Here is a 26,300-nt window from a genome sequence, read left to right on the forward strand (position 1 = left end):
AAGCAGCATTTCCCGCCTGTGCCGGGAGAGGAGGCATCCGGGAGCGCTTATGGGAATGACTGACAGATGCAGCTTTTGAGAGCACCTCGAGATGGCAGCTCCTGATCGTGTCCGTGGGCCTGGCAGGTAACAGGCTCCCTCCTCACACCTCCCCGGCTTAATTCTAACCACCTTCGTTAACCAAAGTGTCTGGTAACACCCCGTGTGTCTTTCTGGCTGAGTCCTTGTTTGCCTGACAGTGCTCCCTGTGTGCCAGAAGGCTGTTGGTATAAGAGGAGAGTGGTCTGGAGAGTAAGGGACTAGGGGCTGAGAGAAACAGGGGAGCCACAGACAGAAGGAGGATGGGAAGGAATAAAGTCGCCCTGACAGCTGCGGTGTCCACATGCTGTTCTCACGGCTGTCTCATACACATTACATAGGTGAGACAAAAGAACCAGCTGAGAGGTCAAATCTCACACCCTTAACTTACTGGAAAATTGGACCTCATTTAGTAAAAAAAGTAATAGAGCTGCTGGGTTCTAAAAAGAAAGTTGCTGCTTATGCTGTGAACATACAAGCTAAAACTTTGCTTGAAAAATGCCATTTTCTAGCAAGTTTTGGGGAGAAGCAGCCCAGAGTCTCTGTGAGCTCATGTTTTGTAGATAAATCTCATCCTGGAACTCAGTCAGGCTGCTCTGCTGAGACCCCTCTGATAAAGGCCCGCGATGACTGCTTTCCTCTGGAAGTTTCAGCTCAGTAACTCCTCCCGTTGTACTGACTTTTATCTACAGTATTTTACCCAGTGAAACAGAACAGACTTCTTGGATCACGTTAAAGCATTGAACTGTGGTTTCTTTGACCCACATTTTCTGAAGAGGAAACATAAATCTTGCAGATCAGGAAGGTGTTGGCAGACCAGTTTTATCTTCTGAGGCCTTTTCATTTTTTAATTGTGATGGGTCAGGCTTCCTTTCGTTCCAAATAAATTGCTCGGCTCCTTTATGGTAACAGACAGCTGGAACAATGCCATTCTTCAGCCCGAATCCGTCACCACCCAATTCAAAGACAAGGAAAAGGGTGCAGGGCTGGAGAGTCGTCTTGTTTATGGAAATCTGTGTGTCTGTGAAGGATACGCAGAAAATGGCAAGAGAGGTGACAAAGGAGAGCAGAGGGAGATACCAAACACATCCTGAACACCTTCTCTAAACTTGTTCTCTGAAAGAGCCTTCTTTTTTTAGTGCTTTTGAGGATATATTACGGAACGTGCATGCATTTCATGCCATTAAAATTGTTTTTTATTGCATTTTTAGGGGAGCGTTCAGTTGCCTAAGCACAGGCATCTTGATCCCTGGGAGAGAGCCCGACAGTGCCTGAGACATCCCCATGGTCCCATGTGATCCACCGTACGGTCCTGTGCAAACTCCCCGGCTGGAGGCCACAGGAGGTAGAGAGTCACCCAAAATGTAGCCGATGTCTAAGGCTAGGCGCCTGGATTCCACTCCTAGCCCCAGACGCTTCACTAAACAAATATTCTCACTATTTTTAAGGAAGCTGAAACCCTGGCTAGGTCAGCTGCGAGTCCTTTCTTACAAATACCAAAACCTGCTAACACTTTCAATATTTAGTGTCACAAACTGAATCTGTGTGATGGCTGCACAAGTCCCATTCACAAAATGAAGCCAGTGTGGTTTGTCACCGCTACGCCCAAGCCTCTTCCACCATCCATTGTGCCCTGACCTGTATTTGTACAACTTAATTCAGCGCTTTTCACCTGTCTCCACGCTGTCTTGGTGATTTCAGGCCACTTCTCCAATTTGTCATATATATTTTAAATTTTAATCACGTCAAATGTCCCCAAGTCCTTTTCCTGGCGTGTATTTCCTCTTCGTTTTCTCCTGCAGGCCTTTCTCTGCAAAGGATTCTCCCGTCAACGCAGGCGTGTGCACAAATAGGGTGTCTCTTCCCAGTGACGAAGGGCGACGGGGGTGAATGTGCCAGGGTGACAGGACATCTTTTTTCAGGTAAGTAAATGAGATTTTTACAAACTACTCTCATTCCGCGCCTGAGGAGCACAGGAAGCCCTACCAAGTCACGTTCAGGAACTTCCCTTGGGTTCCTGAAACACTCACTGCAATAATGTAATTTTCTTTGAAGTCCCTGGACAAAAATTCAGTGGTTGTGCTGCTCGGCGGGCCCGAGCCCTGTCCCCAGGGGAGCCTCCGCTCTCCGCCTGGCAGTGGAGGCACCTACACCGACCTGGCTTTCCTTGTGGATGTCTCCATCCTCTCCACTTCTCCTGCCCCGGGGCTGCACCCTGCCGATGGGCCGGTCGGCGCACACGGGTCCCTGCGGGGACGAGGACCGGCGGTGACACGGTAGCCGAGCCAGGCTGGCAAGCGGCATCCTCGCTGCAGGGACGGCGACAAGGCGGAGAGAGGGAGCCGAGCCGAGCCGAACCCAGCCGAGCTGAGTCGAGCCGGGCCGAGCCGAACCTAGCCGAACCCAGCCGAGCTGAGCTGTGCCGAGCCGAGCCGAGCGGTGCCCAGCCGAGCCGAGCCGAGCCGAGCCGAGCGGTGCCGTGCCCAGCCGAGCCGAGCGGGGCCGATCCGATCCGATCCCTTCCCGCGCCGCCAGGTGCGGGCCACCGGCAGCCGCCGGAGCTGTCCAGCCGCCCGCCCGTCCGTCCGTTCGTCCGTCCGTTCGTCCGTCCGTCCGTCCGTCCGCCCGCCGCTCAAGCCGTCCCCGCCATGCGGGAGCGATGAGAGCAGCTCCTCCAGACGCAGCCCGGCAATGGAGGATGATTTATTCCAGCTGAGACAGCTGCCGTGAGTAGCGCCGGGCAGGGCAGCGGGGATGCGCGGGGCTTCTCCTACAGGGGCTGCGGGGATGCTGTGAATCCTGGTGATTTTTAAGGGAATTATTTCTAGGAAGTGTCTTAGGCCCCAGGAAGCAGGCCATTTTCCTTGGATAGCTGCCTGGGTTCAGCATCCCAGAGGCATGCAGGCATCCGTTTGTTATATAAATTCACTCAATTTTTATTTTTTTTTTTTTTCATTTTTATTTGTTTGGCATGAACTCGCTGGCGGTAGAAATAAGGAGGGGTGGAAGAAAAAGGTGGAAGTGCCAATGGATTTTTTAATTTTTTTTTTTTTGGAGAGGAAACATTAGTATTGCCTTTGCAAGGTGGATGGCATCTGTAAATAACGTTGTGCTGGGGAAGGTGGCTTCCTCCGCTCCCTCCCTCCTTCATGCCACGAACCGATGGCAGATCGGAGCCCTTTTTGCCAAGGTGTCTTTGCGGTGAGCTTATGTGCTAATAAATAGCGTTATTTGCTAACTGTATTTTTTTTTTTTTTTTTTTTGAGAAGCAGACACTGCTGCTTCTGTAAACGCTGTTATTTGTGAGGAACTCCTCGCTGGTGGGATGTGGTTACTGGATCTGGGCAAAAAAGGTGATAAAAGTCTCGCTGCCTTTTAACACCGGTATTTCCTTCCCTTTTCATGAATGCAAAATGCTTCCTTTAAGAACAAGTGCATTTCTCCTAATGCTCCGTTATCAGGTGCTATGAAACATATTCCTATTTATAAATCATTGACTCTGCAAGGCAGGGAATAAATGCTTAAAGTTGATTTTAAATATTAATGAGCTCATGTCAATGACAGAGCAAACTGTCCCGTAACATTTCTAATAAGTTGGGAAAATGCACATGAACTCCAGTTATTTTCAAATACTTAGTTCAGATGCATTCAGCTTGTCAGTAAAAAGAGTAAAACGTGATTTCATTAGGCTATTTTTCCCAATCTTTTTTTTTTTTTTTTAAACACAGAAACATGTTCCAAAGTACCTTTCAATGTAGGTATAATTAGATGTATTGGGTGCTGGGAGATCTTGCAAACAAATGCAGCTCTCTGAGGTGTCTCAGCTGTGAAGAATTTTGCAAGTGTGGAACAGTCAATATCACTGTGTGGTTTTTTTCTTCATTTTTGTCAATTGGTTTCATAGTTGCCTAAGTAGTAAACCTATTTTTTTATTTCCTGTGATGAGGAATGTGGCCAATAGCTCTCTGTTCAGATTGCCATTTAAGTATTTACAATTTTCAGATCAATCACTGCCCTTGTATAAAGTCTGGAACCACCATCTCCAAAATGGTCAGTTCTGAAAATCTCCTTCAACAAATATTACGAAATAAGAAACAGTAATACAGAGGTTTTGTGATCAGGTACTTTAAAGAGAGGAAGGTTTTTATTAGCATATCTATTTTGCTTGTGGTTTCCTAGGACACTGAACAGTTACCAGCATAGGTTGTATGAATGATTTTCAGTCATAATCCCTTGGACTAATTAATGGCACTTTAGAGTTCCTGAAATCTGGTCCATATACTTCAGTGAAGTACCTTCATACTGAAAATGAAACTTCATGAAAATACTTCACTTTGCACCAGACTGTGAGACCACTAAACTTACAGTAATAGTCCTCCTTTAAATAATACAAATATAAAAGTTTACTTCTTATATAGTTAAGCCAGGTGCTTGTAAAGCTTTTGCAAATAAGATATAAGTGGTATTTTGATATTAATCGCCCCATGCAATAAAAAAGTTATCTCATGGGCATACAAATTTCAGTGTTTGTTTGCTGAGGGTATGTATTTTGTAGGTGATAGGATTATATCTTCAGTGACAATTTTAACACGAGAGGAATAATCACTTGTGTTTGTCCTATAGGGTCAGCAAAAGAAAATTCAAACTCAAAATTCAATCCTCTGCATGCCCCAAATCAGAGTGTGAGATAAACCCTAGTTTCACTGCAGTCAGTGTAGTTTTTCTGTCCATTCCGAACAGGCCTGGGGTTTTGTTTAAGATCTTCAAATGTTATCTTAGAAAACAAAATTTTTGACTTTGTTGTTTGTCTGCCAAGACATGAAGGCCAGAGAAAAGCTTTCAGTTTCGCGCTGCAAATGGGAGCATTATTAAAGTAGTAAAGGAATGGGTGCCCCATAGAGATGTTGGAATGCCCTGTTTACCTGAAAAAATCATCCCAAAACACCTCAACAAGCTGCAAATCATCTGTCCTAAAGACGAATGATAATCTCACGCAATGGTCACTGGACTTCTCTCTCTCCCCAGGTTACTGCCAGAATATCATTAGTGAATATGTGCAATTCCCCAGCTGGGATGTGCTCAGGGAAAGAATATATATGCCAGGACTACAAGAATAAATAAATAAATACTGTTTTGTATCCCTCTGTGGTTCTACCACGGTGAAATCCTAAACTGGACTGAATGGCTGGTTGTGGCCAGGACTTCTCTCTTTGTAAAAAGCCCCATGGGTGACGGAGATGTTCATTCCTTCATCCTCTTGTCCACCATTGGACCAAAATCCATTCACGGGAGTTCTGTAGATTGCCCGCTGCTTTGCCCTTATATTAAGCATCGATTGTGTCATCAGCACTTGTAAGAGAAAATAAGAGTTGAGGTCCTGCCAAATGGGAAAAGTCTTTCAGATCACCTTTAGAAATGTCACACGTGCATGTCAGTTCCCTGCAGCTGCACTTGGCAAGGATGCTGAGAGTTTAGTTTTGCTGACCTTTAAACCAAAGGATTAAACTGAAGTTCAAGAGCCTCTCTGCTAATCTTTATTGTAGAATTAAAATGTTCGGGTATCGGAAGCCAAAAGAGGTAGCAGCAAGACTAATTTAATCTATTCCCAAAAAAACTATTTCACCAAAGTCCAAGAAATTGTCAGTTTCCAAGGTGAAAATGTTACACTGATGTTGCAGGTAAAGTGAAGGAATCTTGAGGAATCTCTTAACGTTAAATACGGTAGATCTGTTCCAAAATCTTTGTTTGGTCACAGGACACTTAATTGATGGAAAATGGACCTCCTCTATATACATGAAGCGTCGTACAAAATCACTCCAACCAAGACACAACAGTTTTGTCAATTTTGCAAAGTTCTTGTCTTCATATCTTGTTCTCTCCGTGGCCTTGCTGCAGAGATTAGTGAATTGATTGTCTGTCATCTAGTGCCAGAAATGATATAAAATACAGGCAGCTGTGAGCGTGACACTTAAGTGACAGTCATCGTCTCTCGTGCTAGGGCTGTAATTGGCAGGCAGGTACGCTCTTCAGTCTGCACTTGGACTTAATGAGAAAAGAAGCATCCTTTGATTCACTTTCTTATTCTGTCCCACATCATTACCTAAGAGATTCAAAAAATGAACCAAGTATTGGAAATCACATAGTTCCTTAAAATACAAGCATTTAATTAAGAACTCAGTTCAATACAAGAGATGAAAGGAATCATAGCCGTAGTCACAGGATCATCACCAGAATGGAAAACAGTCAATTCACTGAATTGTCGTATGAATCCTGCTTTACTAAGCAGTGTTTAAAAATCTGACAAATTTCAGGACTTTTGCTTCTCCTAATACGCAAATCACTCTTATGAGAACAGTGTGGAAAATTGAATTTGGGCTAGTCCTGCAAGAGCAAAGCACCTGAAATTCAATGACACAGCTATGTCTAATTCGCAATGAAAGCCTGGGCACACAAAACATGGCTATCGTTAAATATGTATCATTTAATCATATTTTTAAAACCTCTATGCTTTTATAACTTTATAGTTAACATGATAACATCTTCTTTGTACAAAAATGATGACTATATCACATAAAAATGCACTCTATAGGGTTTTTCCAAAGCCAGTAACAAACAACACAATAACGTACCTAAAAGCAGGTACAAATAAAAGTCACAGCATCCTCTGCGAATGTGAAATAGGGACAGGAGAGTGCGGAGAAACCTGGCTGCTGTTTGGCCAAATAAGCCTTCAAGAATAACCAAACACAGCTTTGACCTCGAAAGGACTCACCAAAGTTATTAATCTTTTTCTCTGTGTTTTCAGGGTGGTCAAGTTTCGCCGCACTGGGGAAAGTTCAAGGTCAGATGAGGATGTCATCTCAGGAGAACATGAGATTCAGATTGAGGGTGTTCGGACAGAGCTAGAGCCTGTTGAGCTAGAGGATGGAGCGGCAGTGCCAAAAGAATTTGCCAACCCAACTGATGGTGAGTAGGGTTCTTGTTTTCCTGTAAGGAGAAAGGTGTGACCTCTTCATTTCAGTCGTGTTACAACCAGGCTGAATATATTTGGTTTAGAGAAGTTAAAAATCCCCAGATAAAAGAAGGAAACAATAACACAGGCAAATCATGTTACACCTGAAAATTGTGGTTTAGCTACCTTGTTCTCTGAGGGATGCTTTATGTGTTTGTTTTTATATTACCAGTAATAGACCCTTTACAGCAGTTGTGTATCCAGTTGTCACTGCCTATTTCATACAGGAGGTTTGACTTAGTTTCCTTTAGAACTGGTCAGTGCTCCTAAACCGTTGCTGAGTTTACCGGAGCAGTTACACGTGGCTCACCTCCAAGGCTGAGCATGAAGCCTCTGTGTGTTCCTGTCTCCTCCTTGCCTCGAGGACGAGAGGGACAGAACAACCATACATCCCAGCCTCTGCTTTCTGCCCAGCAGAGATGTGCTGGCTGCCCTGAAGACAACCCCAATTTAGAGACGCGAGAAGTGTTGTTTTTCTCTTAGCACAAGGCATACCAAAATTTTGTAGGATGACTATTTTCCTAGGGGCTTATTTATTAACATGTCGGTGCCATAGGAAACCTGAGTAGCACGGAGTGAGAGCTCGGTGAGTTTCTCAAAAGACTCAGTGCAACTCTGCAGATTTATGTAGAATGTCACCTGGCGTGTTGCCCCGAAAAAATGCAAGTGATGCAACAGCCCACTATGCCAAGCCTCAGCGCCATCACGTCAGACGCCTGGGTTAACGTCACAAACTGAGTCCTATGACATCTCGGCTTTGTTTTATCAGTTAGATTTTGTTTGGTTTCCTTTTGGTTTGTGTTTTTATCTTGCTTTGTGAGGATGTCCAAGTCTTAGCCAGATAAAGCTTTTCCATGGCGAATGTACTTTTTAAACTGCTGGAAGTGTTAAAGCTTTGAGACTTAAATTGATTTAAACAACTTGACTATCAGTATGTATTTTTGTTGTGTATTTAATTTTGCACTTGAGCAAAGGAATTCCGGATATCTCAGCTTCTCCAGATAGAGCAAAATAATGAGGTCATGGCAATGTGTGGGAAACAAGAACCATCAGCATTTTTAACAAAAGTATGTTTTAAGATATATATGTCTTAGACAAATTCTTGATTCAAATAATTACAGTTTGACTCTCATGCAATAAAATACTCTTTTGCACTTTCCATCACTTGCATGGTATTGCTATGGGCTGTTGAACAGCTCAGATACTTCTCACCAGAGGAAGCTGCAATTCAGCGGCTGGTGGAGTCGCTCCCAGGAGTAAGACGCTGAACATGTGCTGGAGTCATTGGTGCTATGCTGATTTACTCCTCTGTGAATAAAATATTCTAGCAATATTTAGAATTATTTTGGCTTTAGCACAATTCCTGAAGAACATAGAGATTTTCCTCAGTAGGAACTGTATAAAAGCTAAGTAGCTGTTATATACTTTAGATCTCAGTAGATTACCCAGTTAATAAGTAATTGCATTCACAGAAAATTCTGTCTCAAGGCACGGCTCTTACTCAGAAAGGAACACGCTTCTCCACTAGAATTGTTTTCTTCCTAGATACTTTCATGGTGGAAGATGCGGTGGAAGCCATTGGATTTGGGAAGTTCCAGTGGAAGCTCTCTGTAATTACTGGATTAGCATGGGCAAGTAATTGTTATCAAGGTCAATTGCATGATCATCAGTTAGAGAATGTCAGTGATTTCAAATAATGTAGCCATTCTCTGCAGAGAAAAAGTCTCCAAACAGATAGTTGTACAATAAAGAATGATTTTTACTTGAAATACTGAAATGACAGCTGGACTGAAACTTGGTATGTGGGGGTAACGAATAACTTAAGATTGATTTCTCTGTTTCTGAAGTTCTTATAAATCAGAAGTTCTTATAAATGATCTTTATTTCTTATAAATCAAGTTCTTATAAATGCTTGTTTCAAATGGAAAGAACACTAGGCTATTCCTACAGAAGGAGATCTCAGTTTTCATGCAGTGATTTTTACCACATTAGCTACAATCTCTGTTTTCTCTATTAGTATTATTGTAATCTCAATTTCAGGTGAAGAGCAATCCAGTACTTCTGGTTCTATCCTTAGTAACAGGAACAGAAAGACAGGCTTTGTTTTCACTTTTCTGCTATTTCTGAAGCACTAGATGTTAAATCTACTGTGGTATATTTTAGAGTAATGGTATCTGGAGCCTGTGCTTACTGGCTATTGTCTACGTATAAGGTTACAATCTGCCATGCTTTATATCTTAAGTCAGTAGTGGAATTTGGTCTATAGATGATCTATCAATATATTTGATACAAATCCAGAAGTAGTGTATAAAGGAGAAAGGGAGTAAGTTATAAGGTAATAAACAGCTCTGACAATCTGTGTGTAAAGGAGTTGAAAGCTCATTCCTTTAATATGCAGTGTGGAAGTGAATGAGCTTGGATGACTGATCAGACAACTTTTGACTTCTTTGAATCCTCTCTGCCAGTGTTACTAAACATTAGGACAATCAGAAATTAGTTTAAAAATGCACCTGTTGCTTTTTTTCTCTCCACTGTGTACCTCCACCGTACCTTGCAAACATAACTGTTTTGTTTCACCTGCAGAATGGCATAGAGCAGAAACAAGGTTAATTTCAAGAAGGTATAATACTGACTGCTATGTCAATCTAATTTTCAGGCAGGTATTTATTTTTGTTTCTTTTTTACCCTTCTAGATGGCAGATGCTATGGAAATGATGATTTTAAGTATCCTAGCTCCACAGCTTCATTGTGAGTGGCGATTACCAAGCTGGCAGGTTGCATTGCTCACATCGGTAGGAAAAATAACTGACAGCTCCTGTATTCTGTAAGGTTTTTCCACTCATTGTTGTTCAGACATTCTGCTGTATATCCCAGAGTTAAATCTGTTCATGGCCTTTGCAGAGTACCTTTGGCTCTGAAGAATAAAGGAGTCTTTTTTAAAAGCCAGAGCTTGAAGAAATGAAACTCAGTGAGAACTGGGGATATTTTGCAAGTTTCAAATTCAAAGTTTCATGTAATTTCCAGGAAAATACATTAATTGACTCAGACTCATCCTAGAATTCAAGCCATTTGATTAATTAAAAAAAAAAAAAGATTGGTAAATTTTGGCTATCTTTCTTGAAAATCTTTCTCTCTCACCACATTTAAGCTCAATTATACACAGACAGACTGGGAGCCGTGAGAGAGAGCAAGCAATCTCTTTTTGAGGTGGATCATCCAGTGATCTCTGCAAACAGAGCTCTTATAATACCATGTCTAAGCATGGTGCTATGATGTTGGAAACGTGCAATGCCTTTAGGGATAAGAAAACTAGTTTTGGGACCCTTCTCTCAGCATATGCCACTGTTGTATGGCATGCGCTCTAACTCCTACATTTCCTTTAGCTTTTGATGGCATTTGTGGTGGTGTGTAAATTGGTCAAAATGCTCAGTAGATTTAAATCAGTTAAAATCATGTCCTTTCCCATACCCAAAGGAGAGTCTTGTTCCTTCTTTCAGCTCAGCACAATTTTGTTCTTGCTGAGCGAAATGAGAAGGAGAAGGGGTCAGTGGACACGAGACAAAAGCTTTGACAAACAGAACTGCTTCTTACCCTACTTATTGCCTGAGTATGCACTTCTTTCTCAGACAGAATTCCTTTTGTTTTAACGTGCTGATGGGGGAAACATGCTTGGGTTTTGCCATTACCTTCACTGGGCAGGATTTAATTTCTCTCTTCATCTACAGAACAAACTATACGTTTGGTGTCAGCTCTGAAAAGGGTGCAGTATATTTTTTTGACACCTCAGTCTTTTTTTCAGACTTTTCTGAATGTTGTAAGATGTAATTTTATCTCCATTCCAATCGGAGACACTCTGAGAAGGGTAGTAGGAGACTGGAGGTGAGCTGGCCGAGAAGTGCTGCGTCACACGGGGCTCCTACAACAGCTCTGTCTTGCAGATCTCAGGCAACACTGATCACCTTTTATTCATGAATAAGTTCATTGAAACTGGAGAACTCGGCGTCTTCACGGGCTGAACTCACTATGTGTGTAACATCAGAGTGCACGTTCTAGTGTCAGACTGGTTTGTTACTGAAGGGATCTTTTAATTGCAAAGCTGACTTGAGGGGTGCCTCGTTGCTTCCCCTCTCCAACCCAAGCACTTGCTCCTGTCTCCACTTGCCTGTCCCCTCAGTAACCCTAATGAAACTCTCAGTGGGGCCTGAGATGAAAGATTATTTTGTGGGTTATGAAAACCCTTCAGCTAAAAAAAACCCACAACTCAGAAACAAGAAAATACTTTCCATTTAGTGGTAAATTGTGCACTCCAGTCACTTCTTATAATTAATTTTTCTCCATTTATCAAAAGCTCAAAAATATTCAGCGCTGGTCTAGTTCAGTTCATAAATTAACAGGTATGATGAAGGTGAGGGGATGACAAGTAGCCTGGCAGCTACTGGAAATGGGCCCACGACTGGAAGAAACTGAGAGACCTTGGCTTGAACAGGCTGCTGAAGCTCAGCCTTATTCCTGGGCAATAGCAAATTCCTTTCAAGTCAATGGAAGTGAAGTTAGTGACTTCTGAAAAATCCCACTATATGAATAATTATATTTAATAGTCTCTACTATAAAATAACTATACCCAGAACACCTGGACATTTTGCTCTATTGTTAGAGTCAAATTTTTCTAGTGTCACTGTGAAGTTGTGTTCTCTTTGCTGTCACACGGAATATTTCACTTGTCTTGTTGTTAATGGGAAGATTTTTTTCTGGTGTTTCTTAGGTGGTGTTTGTGGGAATGATGTCCAGCTCTACCCTCTGGGGAAACATTTCAGACCAGTATGGCAGAAAAACAGTAAGTCTTCAGCTCCTGCTAGTATATATTCTAATATTTCTACAGTGTGGATGTTTCAGTGCATGATGTTTACAAATGTCATAGTCCACATGTATGAAGCAGAATTAGGCAGAGCCAGAATTGACCTCTCATGAAATAAAAGGAATTTGAAGCTCTGCTTTACATTTTATTAATCTATGTCACAGCATAAACTCATTTCCTCGTGCTTGTTCGTTAAATACAGGGCCTAAAGATCAGTGTGTTATGGACGCTGTATTATGGGATCCTCAGCGGTTTTGCACCAGTTTACAGCTGGATCTTGGTGCTGAGGGGCCTGGTGGGCTTTGGGATTGGAGGAGTGCCTCAGTCGTAAGTAAATATTCACAAGTCCAAACTTTCTCTTTTCTATTTATTTTTTTAAAAATGCTTATGTCAGATTGAAGACATGCCTCTGTTCAGTTGTCCCAAACCCATTTTTCTCTAAGTATTTTGGAAATAATGTATTAAACTCTGAGAAGGCTTTGAGGATATCTAATACATCACTGAGGTGAATCAGATTTACAATGACTTTTATGTGAACAAGCTGGGTACTTAAATGTAATATATTATGTGCCTTAAGTCCTTTAAAGCTTCTCTCATTCCCTTGGGTAAACCATGGTGAAAATGAGAGTCCCAAGAGCCCACCTAGAAGTGGGTAAAACACAACAGGCAGCATTTTGTAGCTGTGGCTAAACACCGTGTTGCTGGATTGTCTTGGTGGAGTCCATAAAGGACGGCAAGATCTTGTTGCAAGATAGTTCATGACCTAAACACTGGCATTGAGAAGTGGAGCTGGGCCCTGACTCCCGGTGTCTGTAAAACTGCAGATTATTGTTCAATCACAGCCTGAACTTGCAGGTCTGAACCTGAGTTGGAATTCCAAAACCACACAGCCCAAACCTGGAGCACTGAAGATACCATGATGGCTCAGACACGTTTTTAATAAGGAGGCAGCATCAGGGTATTTCTCTATTACTGTGTCATTCCATTCACTGAAGAGGAGGATCTGGAATAAATAACTCTGCTCTAGGCTTTTAATTATAAATGTAAAGGGAAGAGTATAGCCATTCTCTCTCTGTGTAGTCTTTTATCCTTATTAATAATAGATATTTTGCCCCATGGAGGTGCTATTTCAGAGTAATCAGAGTCTAACTTTGATTGATGCCTCATAGACTTCTTCACAAGGCAAGTCAATATCCTGTCTTTTCTATTGCCATTCCCAGATAACAGATTCAGAGCTGAGATGGAACATCACAGTATTATTAATTTTCTTTTACTGCTCTCCTGCCCACTTTTAGAAGCTGCACAGACGCAGAATATGCATGTAAAGTAGGAAAGTCCATAGCCTGCTGTGTATTGACCACCAGCGAGGCAGTTTTTGCCATGCAGTTCCAACTGAGCACAACTGGAATGAGGCAGGAGAACCACAAAGACAAAGCGCCAGAGTTAATAGTGCCTCGTACTGCGAACACATATTAATGATGTTCCGCAGAGCCCCAGCGGAGCAGCTACAGCCCAGCTAGAGCCGCTTGACCGAGGGGCGGATAATGCACAAAGGCTACGTGACTTAAACAGAGACAAAGAAGAACTGGTTACAGAACTCAAGAGGGGATTCCATTGCTGCTGAGTCTGTTTCTTGTTCTAACCATAATAGTCATTCTTTTGGCAGAGAAGTAAATATGTATGAAGCAGGTCCTTTCTAATATCCTTAACTTTGGGTGTGAGTGCCTAAATTTCAGTGGAATGACATGGGTATCTTTATAATTGTATTGTATTCTATAATGGGTATGAAGGAGAGATGTATATGAAAGGTGCTATTAAAAAGAAAACATCCAGCAATAATAAATTAACTGGCTACAGCAGATATCCCTCTATCTATATGTATGTAGGAGCTGCACCTGAGAAGCTGTGGCCTCCTCTGGGAATTTTCTGCCAGATATTATCTAACGCTGAGTATGACCATTCATCTGCAGTGTCAACATCTGGACTTGCAAAGATACGAAGTATTCTCTTGAGAAAACAGTTCTGTACAGCATTAATCAGCTCCTGTTTTCTGCTGTGATATATAGGGAACTGCTCTGTATTTCATTATGGGATTTTACTTCTTTCTCCTCTTAATCACTGATTTAATACAATATTGTGGGCAACTTTCTACTCCAGTGAACCGAGCTCTAGGAAGCTACTCAGAGATCAGTCCACCATTTATTAAGTTAGTAGGAGTTTTTGTCACAAACATCAAAGAAATGAGTGTAGAGGCATAAACAGGATGAGTCAATGGAATGCAAACAGAGGAGGAGCAAAGAATGACAAGTCTGACCAGACGGTTTGAAGAATACAAGAGAGCTTTGACTGGCTGCTGACCCTTGTGTTCCACCTCAGGAAATGCTCACAGAGAAGCCGTACCATTACTCTCTGGCACAGTCATGAAACAAAGACTCTGCAGAGTTACATTATTTCTTTTTGAATTCCCACAATAAAAGAATGCAAATTATTTTATACCAGTAACACGATCAGACCTTGAAAGTATTCACCTCTTGGAGAACTGAAACCTGGCAGAGCAGAGTTATGTGAAATTCTCTGAGCCGGTTGTAGAGCCCTGAAGAAATACTTCACCCAGCAAGAGTTTGTGTTGAATGGTGATGGACCACACTGAAAATAACAGGCGTAACGCCTGTCCCAGACCAGAGCAGGGCTGTGAAAACATGCATCGAGAGCTGCAGCATCTAGCTAACAACTATAGGGTTACAAAATCACATAAACAGAGCAAGTTCTGTCCTCCATTGCAATGATGAACTAAAGGGGGTTTGTTCTGATGTAGAAAGGGGAGTCTGAACCGGTGTCTTGCTGACTCTGAGGGCTAGGAAGAGTTTAGCGTTACTACTGTGGGTTTGACAATTTTAATAAAAGGCAAAGGATAGGTTTGAACCTCTCTCATTGTGCTAACATGGCATTTTTCTCAATGTGCTAACATGACATTTTTCTCAATGTTCACTCTTTACAGGGTAACCTTATATGCTGAATTCCTTCCAATGAAAGCCAGAGCAAAATGCATTTTATTAATAGAGGTGAGCAGCGTAGCTGTGTGTGCTGGTCCCTAGAGGGACAAATTCTGCTATTGATTCCATCCATTCAATCCTGACTAGAAATCTCACACATAGATAGCAGCGCTCAAATCCTGATTGTCCAAGTTAGTGTGGAGCTGAGGTTTCCCCCAAACACTAGTACTAATTAACTTGGGTCCCAAAAAACAGCATAATGCATTTCGGTAATGCTCTACCCTTTTTGTTGATTCTGCCTTTTTACAAATTAACTTGCATCCGGTGCTGCCTAAGTTACTGCTGTTGGCACAAAGGGAGCCACTTGAGGGTCACCTAATTTCATGGTGAAATTCATCTGCAGCTCAGTAATGGATAGTGGAGACCTGACTGTTCAGTAAACGCAGGGCTAAATTCAGCTCCTCGTATTCAATCCAAATGTATCAAAGTCACAGAAAGCAGAATTTTGCCCTATAAATACTTTAAGGCAAAATTTGCAGCCCTTTAACGGATGGTTGAAGGCTCAGAGAACTGTTGCTCATCTGCATCCATCAGTTTGGAAGGAACATCTTTGTGGAAAACCTCACCAAATTGAAACAGCTTCTTGATGCAAAACCAGTTTTCTAAGATAACTGCTGGCTAGTCCTACATTCCGTTGATTAATCTTTCATAAATAGAATTCAGTAGTTGAATTACTTCTCTCTGTGTTACTTTTGTTCTGCCACAGTTTGGCTGCCTCTGAGCAACCCTGAGTTAGAAATATATTCTGAGTGTTAAATAATGAGCTAAGTGGATTCGTAATCCAAAGGAGAATAATCCTGCCTGGGTAGGATATGCAAGAGGATGCCAGCTCCGTTATTTGCTAAGAAAGTATCAACTCCTTCTTTCATCTACAGGCCAAACACTGTGGCTTTGGGAGCTTGGTTTCGGTAAGGAAAACAAATACCATAAATCTCATGGTGGTAGCTGGGAGTAATACTCATAGAAGGATATATTAATAGCAATTTTGCTTAAGAAACACCATGTGATGAGCCTATTCCTTATGAGAAGCTACGGTTAAGCATGAGTGTCTAGAGAAAGTCAACGCTGAGTTTTCAGAACTGAACATTTTAGCTGCTGCAACTTTTAAACAAATCCCCTTAAAATGTCTGGACTCTATTTCCATACAGTGGTGCATATTTGAAATGTCTCTGGCATTTCTCTCTCCAGCTGTCCCTGGAGAGCACATCTTGGAATGTGACAAAGAAGGAGGCCTTAAGAGTGCTCTTTTTCTCATTTGTGACTGTTTCTTTTCCCTTTGGCAGGTCTTTTGGGCCATTGGGACTGTGTTTGAAGTCCTTCTAGCAGTGTTGGTGATGCCCACTCTTGGCTGGCGGTGGCTTCTCATCCTTTCTGCCCTCCCGCTTTTGCTCTTCGCTGTCCTATGTTTTGTAGGTATTCTTTCAAAGACAGATGTGTGTTCCATCAATCTACCACTTCTCTACCTGATTCTTTAACCTGGTTGAAGGAAATCCGGATAGTTTTGAGCTCTCTGTTGGTGTCTTCTTTGAAAAGTGTGAAATAATGACAAAAATGCTGTTGTTTCAACAGGGTGCTAGTAAAAACCATTCCCCAGTGAGAGCTGTGTTTATGTGACCGTAATTGCTGGAGGACAATGGTGGGCTGGAATTTTGTGAAACCAAATCAGGCCTGGAAATCTCTCCAGTTTAATGACTTTGTTTCAACTAAGCTCAGTGGAATCAACATTTTATTAAAAGCTGTTGCCATTTCCCTGGTTGCTCTTCAGATTCTTAAATTATTTTGTCGAAAAAATACCTTTTAAAATTACTGACCATGTGAAAAATCCACCCAAATCAGGGGTAAAATCTGCATAATGCAGGTGAGATTCTAAAATGAGTTAAACCTGAGCTTCAGTGCACTATTAGGTAATATACTTGTCAATCATTCAGTCTTCTCAAAGATATATGTTCTTGTCAGGTTGTTTAGTAGCTCTTATTATTCCATAGTCACTGTCATTGTTTTTCAGGAATACCTCCAGTTGTACAGGTGCTAATATGCTTGTTTTTAAAAGGAGCTTAAAAATGCAAATTTTGGAATGCCTACAGCATCTTGTTATCTGCCCTGGATGCTTTGCCTTTCCTACTGGGAAAGTATAATGTAAAGAACCTGCAAAAAGGCCTAACGTTTCTCAAGAATAAAGTCGAGGTAATAGAAGGGAAAGATTTTAGGCTGGAGTTCTCACTTCGTGGTGAAAGGGGGGGGCGGTTTTTAACTAGACTTTTTAAAGTCTAGTTAGGAATTTAACATTTGGCAGAAAGATGAATTGTTAAAGATTAGCTCTGTAATCCTTTCTCATGCGAGTAGTCTGCTGGAGTCACTGAGATTTCCCACTGTAAGCCCACAAAGAAAATCCCCAGATTCTTTATTGCTGTATTTTTGACATAGTTGTGCGTGTGCTCTGCTTTGCTCTCTTAGTGGCTGCCCGAAAGCGCCAGGTATGATGTGTTATCTGGAAATCAAGAAAAAGCAATTGCCACTTTAAAGCGGATAGCAACGGAGAACGGAGCTCCAATGCCTTTGGGAAAATTAATTATTTCCAGACAGGTATGTGCAGGTAACAGGCACATTAATAATGTGGGATACAATGAAACTGGGCTACATTCATATGTATTTTTATAAGCAAATAATCAATGTTAAGTTTGATTTTAATGTCTCAGCCAGTAATAAAAAAAGATGATCATAAATACCTCTTTCACAGTGAGGGAGAGTTAGTTTCTCATTTTTATGTACATGAAAATCCTCAAAATGAAAAGGGCCTTTATTGTGGGCATTAATATTGTTTAACCTCACACTAAGACCCTATTTTTAAAGAAAATCAAACCTTGAGGCTACCGAAGAGCTCAGATCAGAACTCAGGAGACAAGATGGAATTTGACTCTTTAGCTATACCTCATTTTTAATCTAACCCTGATTTTTTGGAGTGGGAAAGCTGCAAGCTCCTGTTCAGTCCTAGTGCATGGAGAAATTCAGGCTGTTATTTCCGAGCTCCATATTACTGTATGAATGGTGTTGGAATTTTTTTGTTTTCCTTTCAACTTTGTATGGCCAACTTTTCAACATCCCTGTCAAAATATAAAGCAGCTCTGCATTTACAGAACGAAGAGCAGACTCTTTTAAGAGAAGAAAGTTACTAAGTTAGCCAGCAAGGAGGGACGGCAGAGAGAGACTTGTAGATTTGAACGACAGCGAAACTGTAAAGGTAGGCAGGAGCCTGTCGGTAATGACAGCATCTTATTAATGAGAGGTGGAGGTTTGATTTTCTAAGGTCCGGATCAGAGAGGATTTGAGCTCTCGTGCATTTCACCAATACTTGGTTCAGTCACGGTAATTTTGATGGGCCGTGCAGGAGCGCTCGCCAAGTTTTGGATGGTTTTGTTTTCAGGGCGGGGTGGGAAAGTACTTTTCCTTAACCACAAGTTTATGTGCTGCTCCCTCCGCTCGCTCTCTCTCTGAGAACCACCACAGTTTGAAAAGGGTCTGCCTGCAGGAGGGCTGCTTGTAGTTCCTTAATACCTTACCCTGCGTCAGAAGCCCTGAGGGGCTGCTCTAATTTACCAGAGCTGGCTGTGGGCCACATGAATCGTATGCCACCTGTGGACTGGCAAAGTTCTGCTCTACCTCTTGCCAGCCCCACCTTGTTCTGACAATTTTTCACCTTCCTGATGAAGGAGTAGTGTGCCCCGTGCATGAACTGCTTTTGATAACGTTATGCTCCTAGAGAATTCCCCTTGGCATTGGAATTCTTTACTTGGATCCCAGCTCCCGTGTGGCTCCTACAACCTGAAGAGCCTTCAGCTGAAACCAAACACTCATCCTGAGATACCGTACCTAGTAGTGTGTATTGTATTATCCCTTACCACTCTGCATCCTCCTCCAGTCCAGGACCAGTGAGCACCCTCTGATCATCTGATTTCTGCTTGTTTTCAACAGGAAGACCGAGGAAAAATGCGGGACCTTTTTACACCCCATTTTAGATGGACCACATTGTTACTCTGGTTTATATGGTAAGAGGAAATATAAATGGTTCAGTGTGGGCACAATTCTAAATGGTTTTTAATGGAGATATTTTACAGTATCATTAAAATACAGCAACTTCCTCCTCAAAAAAAAACCCCAAACTGTATTGATTTGTAATTGATTAAACCACCCAATCACTAGCATGCTCAATCTAATTGCTCTTTCATTTTGTAAATGCTGATAGGAAATAGCTTTGAGGTAGCACTTAGTGGAAGTCATCACACAGTGGGTTCAATTTTGATTCATGTTGTTTACTATCGCTTTGACCGGCTGAGACTTCCTCTCTCATTTTCTTCCTTGCAGGTTTTCCAATGCTTTTTCATATTATGGGTTAGTTTTATTAACTACAGAGTTCTTCCAAGCAGGAGACGTCTGCAGCTGTGAGTACTGGTCCATCTTTTCTTTTTAAATATACCCTGTTAAGTGGTGGAATATCTTTTATTAGATCACCTTCTGCTGTTAGTTTTGCAAGGGCTGTAGCTGCCAGCCTGGATTTTAAGGCATCCGCTTGAAGAGTTATTTATTTTGAACATTTTTGACAGACTGTTCCTCCTCTCCTGCACAATGCAGAGAGGTCCTGCAGTGTCTCTGAGCCCAAAAGGTAAAACAGCAAGACAACCTTCAAGGGAGTCCTGTTAGAAAAAGTACCTGTTCTTCTGGAGAAAAAAGTGACTGAATAAATTTAAGTTTCCAGATTTGACAGGCCTAATTAGTTCTGAGATAGAGATAACTGCTGCTGCTGTGGAGCTCCCAGGTTCTCAAGATGTGATGACCTGCTGAGAAAAAAAGATAATGGTGGGAAACCATCGCCCTTTTTGTTGCAGATTTTTGTTTAAAAAAAAAAAAAAGTGCTTTGACTGCATTAAGAAGAGGCTTGAAAAGTTTGATTCCCCAGGGGAGGCATGATTGTATTCAGAACACTTGTAATTAGTGAAAGCTGTCTGACAGTTGGAAAATTATAGAAAGAAGATGGAGAGTATTGGGAGAACACACAGATCCCAAGCTTGTACAATGGTGTATTAGCTATTTGAGATGTCTAACTCTGGTTAGCCTCCACAAAGGAGCGTGTATCCTTTAAAAAATGTTTGGTTTTACAAAGACACGGTATTATTCAGTCTTCTGAAAGTATAGATTATTTAGTATCCCAATTTGTGTAGGGAGAAAGCGAATTATTGATATTAATTCTGTTCACTGTCGTGAGCCCCGGACTGAAAAATAACTAAGCCTGTACAGCTGTTAAGGGAATGTAAGTTTTCATTCTGTTAGTGGTGGTTGCAGAGGTAAGGCATCCTGCTACAGATAAGATTATAAACCTGTTTGGTTTCAGCTGTATCTTCCAGGTAGAACGTACCTGCTATGAGGCAGGGGCTTTTCAGTACATCCCTCCATCAATTTCAGCAGTAAGAGTGATAAAGAAAGACATAACAGGAGTAAAGGAAGGTAAAAAGAGAAGAGATTACTTAAAATATATTAAATGTTTGGGTTTTTCTTTTTCCTCCTACAGTATCCAGTAGAAGGGAAGAAGTTAAAGCAAAGTGCAGCCTGACCTGTGAGTATCTGACAGAGGAAGACTACACTGATCTGCTCTGGACAACCCTGTCAGAATTCCCTGGTAAGTGGCAACAAGAAGCACCAGTTCTTCTTTGCCAGTGGCTCAGTGGGATGGGAATGGGCTCCGGTACAAGCAATGAAATGGGCTCTTCTGTCTGGCCTTGATGCCAGTGTATTTCCCACAGCACTGGAGCTCCTCGCTTGGACTCCTTGATCTGTGCAGCACACACAGTAGCTGTGACTCTCTTCACTGCCCCCATGATCACTACAGATAAAAATCACTAGTAATTGCTTTGTGAAGCTGTAATGGCCCATCCGACTATGGATTCTATCCAAGCAACGTATTAAGCATTCAGAGGAAGAGTAACAATTAAATCAAAGGGGCAGAATCACTTGAACTTTTATCCATTAAATGACTTTCCAGAACTATTTTAAAAGGATCATGGGAATAGTGAATCAATGGAGAACTTGCTCCCGAAAGGGCTGTGTCCAGCCTCAGTCAATTCCAGTGAATTTCAATCAACAGTCTGACACAGAACAAGCTAGATAGTTAGTGTGTAATAGCCATCATTTCTTCAGGTGTAGAAGATGATTTCTCAGCATTAATCTGTTTGAAATAATACTGTGAGGCAGTGGTCAGGTTATTTTTCACTGCTCTAGATCATACTTTCAGGGACAAATGCTCAAAGAGAAGCTATTTAATTGGTGCAAAGTTGTAAGTCTATGACTGATAAATACGCATAGTCGCTACCTAATAGGAGGACTGTCCTGCACAGCAGTCGTTCTGGGAATGATGTCAATGGACAGCGGGCAGAAAAGAGAGTATGTCCTCTGGGACTGATGCTATCGCTGAAAGGACTGATTTGATCCTGACACATACTAAGGCAGGAGTAAGAAATATCAACAAGAGATACCTCTGAATATGACACTGGCAACTCTGGTGCATGAATAATCTCCACACTTGCTGTACATCAGCTTTTAAAAGGATCTGGAAAAGTTGGATAAGAGAGAATACTTAATGATGTGAGACTTACGGAGCTTTATCTATTTCCTTTATCAAAGAGCAGGTGAGAAATAATTTGATGGCAGCACATAAATAACACAATGGAAAGAAAATAGTAAGTTGTAAAGAGCACTTAAATCTAGCAGTAGGAAGATTAGCAGGGAATAATGGTTGGAAGTTGAAGAAAAGATATTCCAATGAGACATAGGTTAGGCATTTTCAGCATTCCCGTTGGTAACCACCACAATAATCAGTGGTTAACAGATGTCAGAGTTAATTGCTCACTCCTACGTCAGCGCGTAGCCCCTGAGTGTGTGGGCACTTGAGCGTGGGGACATGTGGGGCTGTGAACAGGAAGCAAGGCTCACCAGCTGGGACACAGAACTTCGGTTTTCATGTGGCACCAATGGCTAGGGCAATCCATTCTATACCCCTGCCTGATGCCTCTGCCAGCAAAGTATTTTAAAGAAAAAGAGAGAAGAAAATTTCAAATCTAAATAACCCAGGCTGTGTTAAAAGCTGGCTGCTGCAGCCTCCACCTTTGCTCAACTCCCAGCAGTCAACCTGTCTCCTTTACAGGTGTGTTAGTAACACTGTGGATTATTGATCGGATAGGCCGCAAGAAAACCATGGCCCTGTCCTTTTTTGTCTTCTCGTTTTGCAGTCTTCTGCTGTTTCTCTGTGTTGGAAGGTAAGTAAAACGCGGTGAACAGCTGGTATATCTGATTCATCCATGTTCTCTCTTGATTACGGCAGGAGAACGGGAAGTGGTGGTTTGAAAAGCCATGAGATGGTCATGCTCAACTGGAGAAAGAATTAAGAACAGTGTTAGGTTTTCTCACCAGGGTTTGGAAGGAAACTAAAAGAGCAATCCAAAGGGGAAAGTAAGAGCTTACGTCTGAGTAGGAGGCAACCTTTGGACAAATTTTAAATCAGATCTGATGTCATGAGCCTCGGTAGCTGGTTCATGTGCTGTTCTCTGCCATTCATTACCTGTGTTTTCCCAGGCTGACTGTACCAGAGCAGTTCTTCACAACCAAGCCCAGTCTCTGCCTCCCATTCAGCTGCTCTGACTGCCTCACTCCTCATGGGCTCTCAATGGTTTAGGTGCTATGGCACCTAAATGAGAGAAGCAATTAGACACAGACTGGCACAACCCTGATATTGTATCCAGCACGGCTGGTGGAGCTTGATGCTGGTATCACAGATACATGGGGCCCAACTTTCAAAAGAACTTGGCTTCACATTTTGGTATTGTTTAGTATCTGTCTTTCGTGCAGATTTTCCAAAGAGCAAGGCAGTTGGCAGCTCTGCCCTTGAGTCTTAGCGGTACAAAATTTCCAGCTGAGCTCTGAGAGTCCGCCTCTGACTGCGCCTGGCCTTCGTGCCACGTGCGTGTGACAATGTCTGTACCCTGGGGCTGATGAACAAGGAAATGACCTAACAGCCAAAGGAGAGCTCTCTGAATTTAAACCTTTTCAGGCATGGTAAAAAACCTTATAGTACAGAAACCTTGTAATAAGAAACCTTACAAAGTTGCAAATATCCAGGTGGTACCTAGGTTTGTGTCTTTTGAACAGGAAAGCTGCACCCTCATTTCCCTCTCATTTTTTTGTTACACCATTCGTAACGTGGAATATATTTTTCTTATTTAGATAAGCTTAGGCATTCGCTCCTTATTTCAATAGGCCACAGCTGTCGCTTGGAATGAATACACTTAGAAAACTGATGTGATTGTGGGAATGCAGATTGTTTGGCATCATTGTTATATTAAAGGTCCAGAAAAAATACAAACGGTTCATTAAAAAACAAAAGAAATCGTTCTAACGATTTAGCATTTTGATTGCACTTGCCTCCAAGCTAAACAAACAGATTGTACAGAACAATCCCAAACACTGCTCTCCTTTTTATTCTCACAGAAATGTTCTTACTGTGCTGCTCTTCATTGCAAGAGCTTTTATTTCAGGAGGATTTCAGGCTGCTTATGTTTACACTCCCGAGGTAAGGAGGTTGTTTTTGTAATGAGAATATTTAAGGGGAGTGAGAAAATGGTGGGAAAGTCATTTTTATGACCTCTTCACAATGGACCTTACCCCAGATATGAGTTGATGATCTCATTGTCATTGTCTAACAGAACTTGCTGTAGCACCATGTATTAATTTCCATTGATTTAGGAGACTAGAGGGAAGAGAACTTCCCACTAGGGTTAATGGACTGATGCTTTGTTCACAGGTTTATCCAACAGCCACGCGTGCTTTGGGCCTGGGAACATGCAGTGGAATGGCAAGAGTGGGAGCCCTCATAACACCCTTCATCGCACAGGTAAAATCCCTTCTCCTGAAAACGAAGGCACGGGAAGGTGAAGGAGAACCCGCTTTTCTGCTGTCAGGGGCAAACCAAGGGCAATCTGTGCATGATGTGTTGAAGGAGGGTTCTTGTTGCCTCTTCATTGAGGACAATTCAGGTTCATCTCTGAATTTACCTCTTGCTCCAGAGGTCTATGTGATGGGGGGGTAAATAACTGAGGAGCAGGCTGCTGAATGGAGGTAAGGGCACCGTGGAAGCCACCATCTGGAGATGGGATTTGTAAGAGGCAAGGAGTTTCTCTGTGTGGTGCAATGCCACCTTTCCCTTGAGATCCCAGGCTGAGGTCCTGGAGGATACAAACCTTAAGGGTATGTGCAACGAGGACAGGGAGGTTCGGGGAGCCAGACTCCAGAGGTGCAGGACTCAGAAGAATGTGTCAGAAGCTCTGCAGAGTGGTAGGTAGAAAACTTGTGGTTTGCTGAAGTCCTGTCTAATACATAAGGGCAGCAGCACCTCCTGGCACTTGTTTTGTCAGCGTTCAATAGCTATGTGTCATCATTGAGGACAGAAATTATGCAGCAGTGCAGATTAAACATTTTTTCCAATACTGTAATTAAAATTTCTACTACATTGGTATTTACGTTTCTTTCTGTGATAAAGCTCAATGACACAATTCTGTATTTTCTGCCTTTTTTTCTGCAGGTGATGTTGGAATCTTCGGTCTATTTAACACTGGTGGTTTATAGCGGGTGTTGCCTGCTGGCCGCCGTGGCTTCCTGCTTCTTGCCCATCGAAACAAAAGGTCGTGGCTTACAGGAGTCCAGCCACAGGGAATGGGGACAGGAGATGGTTGGGAGAGGATCTCATTCCCCAGGGGTCACCAGGTCAAACTCCGGATCACAGGAATGATGGGACGTGAAAACCTGCTGAAAGAATGAACGATACGAGCAAGTTCTCTTTCACAAAAAATCCAACCCTGAAGCATAGGAAGCTGACCATACTGTCACTGCCAATGTCATGTGTCAAACTGCGAAAACTTTTGGGTTGAACCTAAGCAAATTGTGTCTCTGCTGCTCTTTGCTCACACTCATCAAAACTTCTGTATTGAAAGGCATTTGATCCAGATTTCATTTGAAGTTTAGCAGGAAGGGGTTTTTCTTAAGTCTGTTGTGCTTGCATGGTCAGCTATTCAGCTTAAAATGTCCCGTGTCAAGCAAATAGCTAACTGAATGCAACTCAGTATAAGCTGTAATTAAAATAATGTACTCTTGATGCCTAAAAACAAAAGATTAATATTTATTGTGTACCTGGCATAGCACACGGTGGATTCCATACACTACAGAATAGGTTTTATGAATTAGATGCCTGCCTTGCACTTTTTAACCGTGAACAACACCAAAATGTGGTAACGCCAAATCAACCGATGCTTTCTAGTTCCTTTGCTTGTGGGTTCTGTTCCTTGAGAAGTAACAGGCACTGATTTGCTTAGAAACGATTTTCTGAATGTTTCTTCCATCCAAGGCAGGTAGTTTGAGTCAGTGAGGAGTGATGTCGTTGCAGAGATGGAACCTTATATCAGAAATGTAGATCTTTGTGGTTTGGAGCAGAATTTGTCTTTTCTGCCATTGCCAGAATCATCGAGCTCTCTGTCTGTGGCTTGGTGACGGGTGCTTTGGCTGTACCGGTGTCTCTTTGTGTGTGGAGATGCACGCTGTGGTTTTCTGCATGGGTCCAGGTATGTTTCTGCTCAATTTGCCTGAGTATGTTCTCGCGGCGGTGGAGCCAAAACCTTGGATAAAAATGCCTCAGTCCAAACAGCTGCGTGTAGCAGTTGATGGAGCTGCTTTCAAGTGTCTCCCAACAGAAGGTGGCCTCCAGAAGCTGGGCAGAACTTTTCGATAGCTGCTGATTGTACATTGACTGTAACGTCAAGCTGGTGACAAAGGAATGTAGCTGGCATCATGTCATAAAAGAGCGAAAATCATAGGAAGAGCCGAACTGCCATCATTCTTAGATGAGGAACTTCACTCCTTCCGGTGTCGCTCCTCGAGGTTGATGATTCTGCTCTTGTCAGAGAATGTAACAGAGTTCGGGTGAGGAGACATTCGTCTCATTTGTCAGGAATCCGTTGCTGTGCAGGAAGTCAGATTTCGGAGCCTGTGGATGTGCAGCGAGGAAACGCGTAAGGAAGCTGAGACGTGTCTCATCCAGGGCTCAGCTGTTTTTCAGGATTCCAGCCTATGGAACACACAACCAAATGTAAGTGAGATGGACTAAACACTAATCACTGGGCTGTGGGAAGCAATACATTTTTATAGTGCGTGTGGTCAGTTGTCTCACGTAAACGTAGGCAAGTGTGCAACAAATTTTTGCACAGAATTTTAA

General features: G+C 42.3%; 1 protein-coding gene across 1 annotated transcript; it reads left to right on the forward strand.

Moving 5' to 3' along the window:
- Positions 1-2,769: 2,769 nt before the first annotated feature.
- On the forward strand, positions 2,770-24,824 carry SVOP (SV2 related protein). Its single transcript, XM_074159608.1, has 16 exons — positions 2,770-2,804; positions 6,884-7,044; positions 8,636-8,721; positions 9,784-9,882; positions 11,853-11,924; positions 12,148-12,272; positions 14,944-15,007; positions 16,282-16,407; positions 17,453-17,581; positions 18,968-19,041; positions 19,358-19,434; positions 20,559-20,666; positions 22,188-22,299; positions 23,528-23,609; positions 23,841-23,930; positions 24,618-24,824. The coding sequence occupies exons 1-16, from the start codon at positions 2,770-2,772 to the stop codon at positions 24,822-24,824; spliced, it is 1,647 nt and encodes a 548-aa protein (XP_074015709.1).
- Positions 24,825-26,300: the final 1,476 nt, after the last annotated feature.

This window comes from Numenius arquata, chromosome 16 (genome assembly GCF_964106895.1).
Source record: "Numenius arquata chromosome 16, bNumArq3.hap1.1, whole genome shotgun sequence".
Lineage (NCBI taxonomy): Eukaryota > Metazoa > Chordata > Aves > Charadriiformes > Scolopacidae > Numenius > Numenius arquata.

Coding starts and splice junctions, on each gene's coding strand:
- SVOP (XM_074159608.1), top strand. CDS start 2,770: ATGGAGGATGATTTATTCCAGCTGAGACAGCTGCC. Junction 11,925..12,147: donor ACCAGTATGGCAGAAAAACA/GTAAGTCTTCAG, acceptor CGTTAAATACAG/GGCCTAAAGATCAGTGTGTT. Junction 20,667..22,187: donor AACCCTGTCAGAATTCCCTG/GTAAGTGGCAAC, acceptor TCTCCTTTACAG/GTGTGTTAGTAACACTGTGG.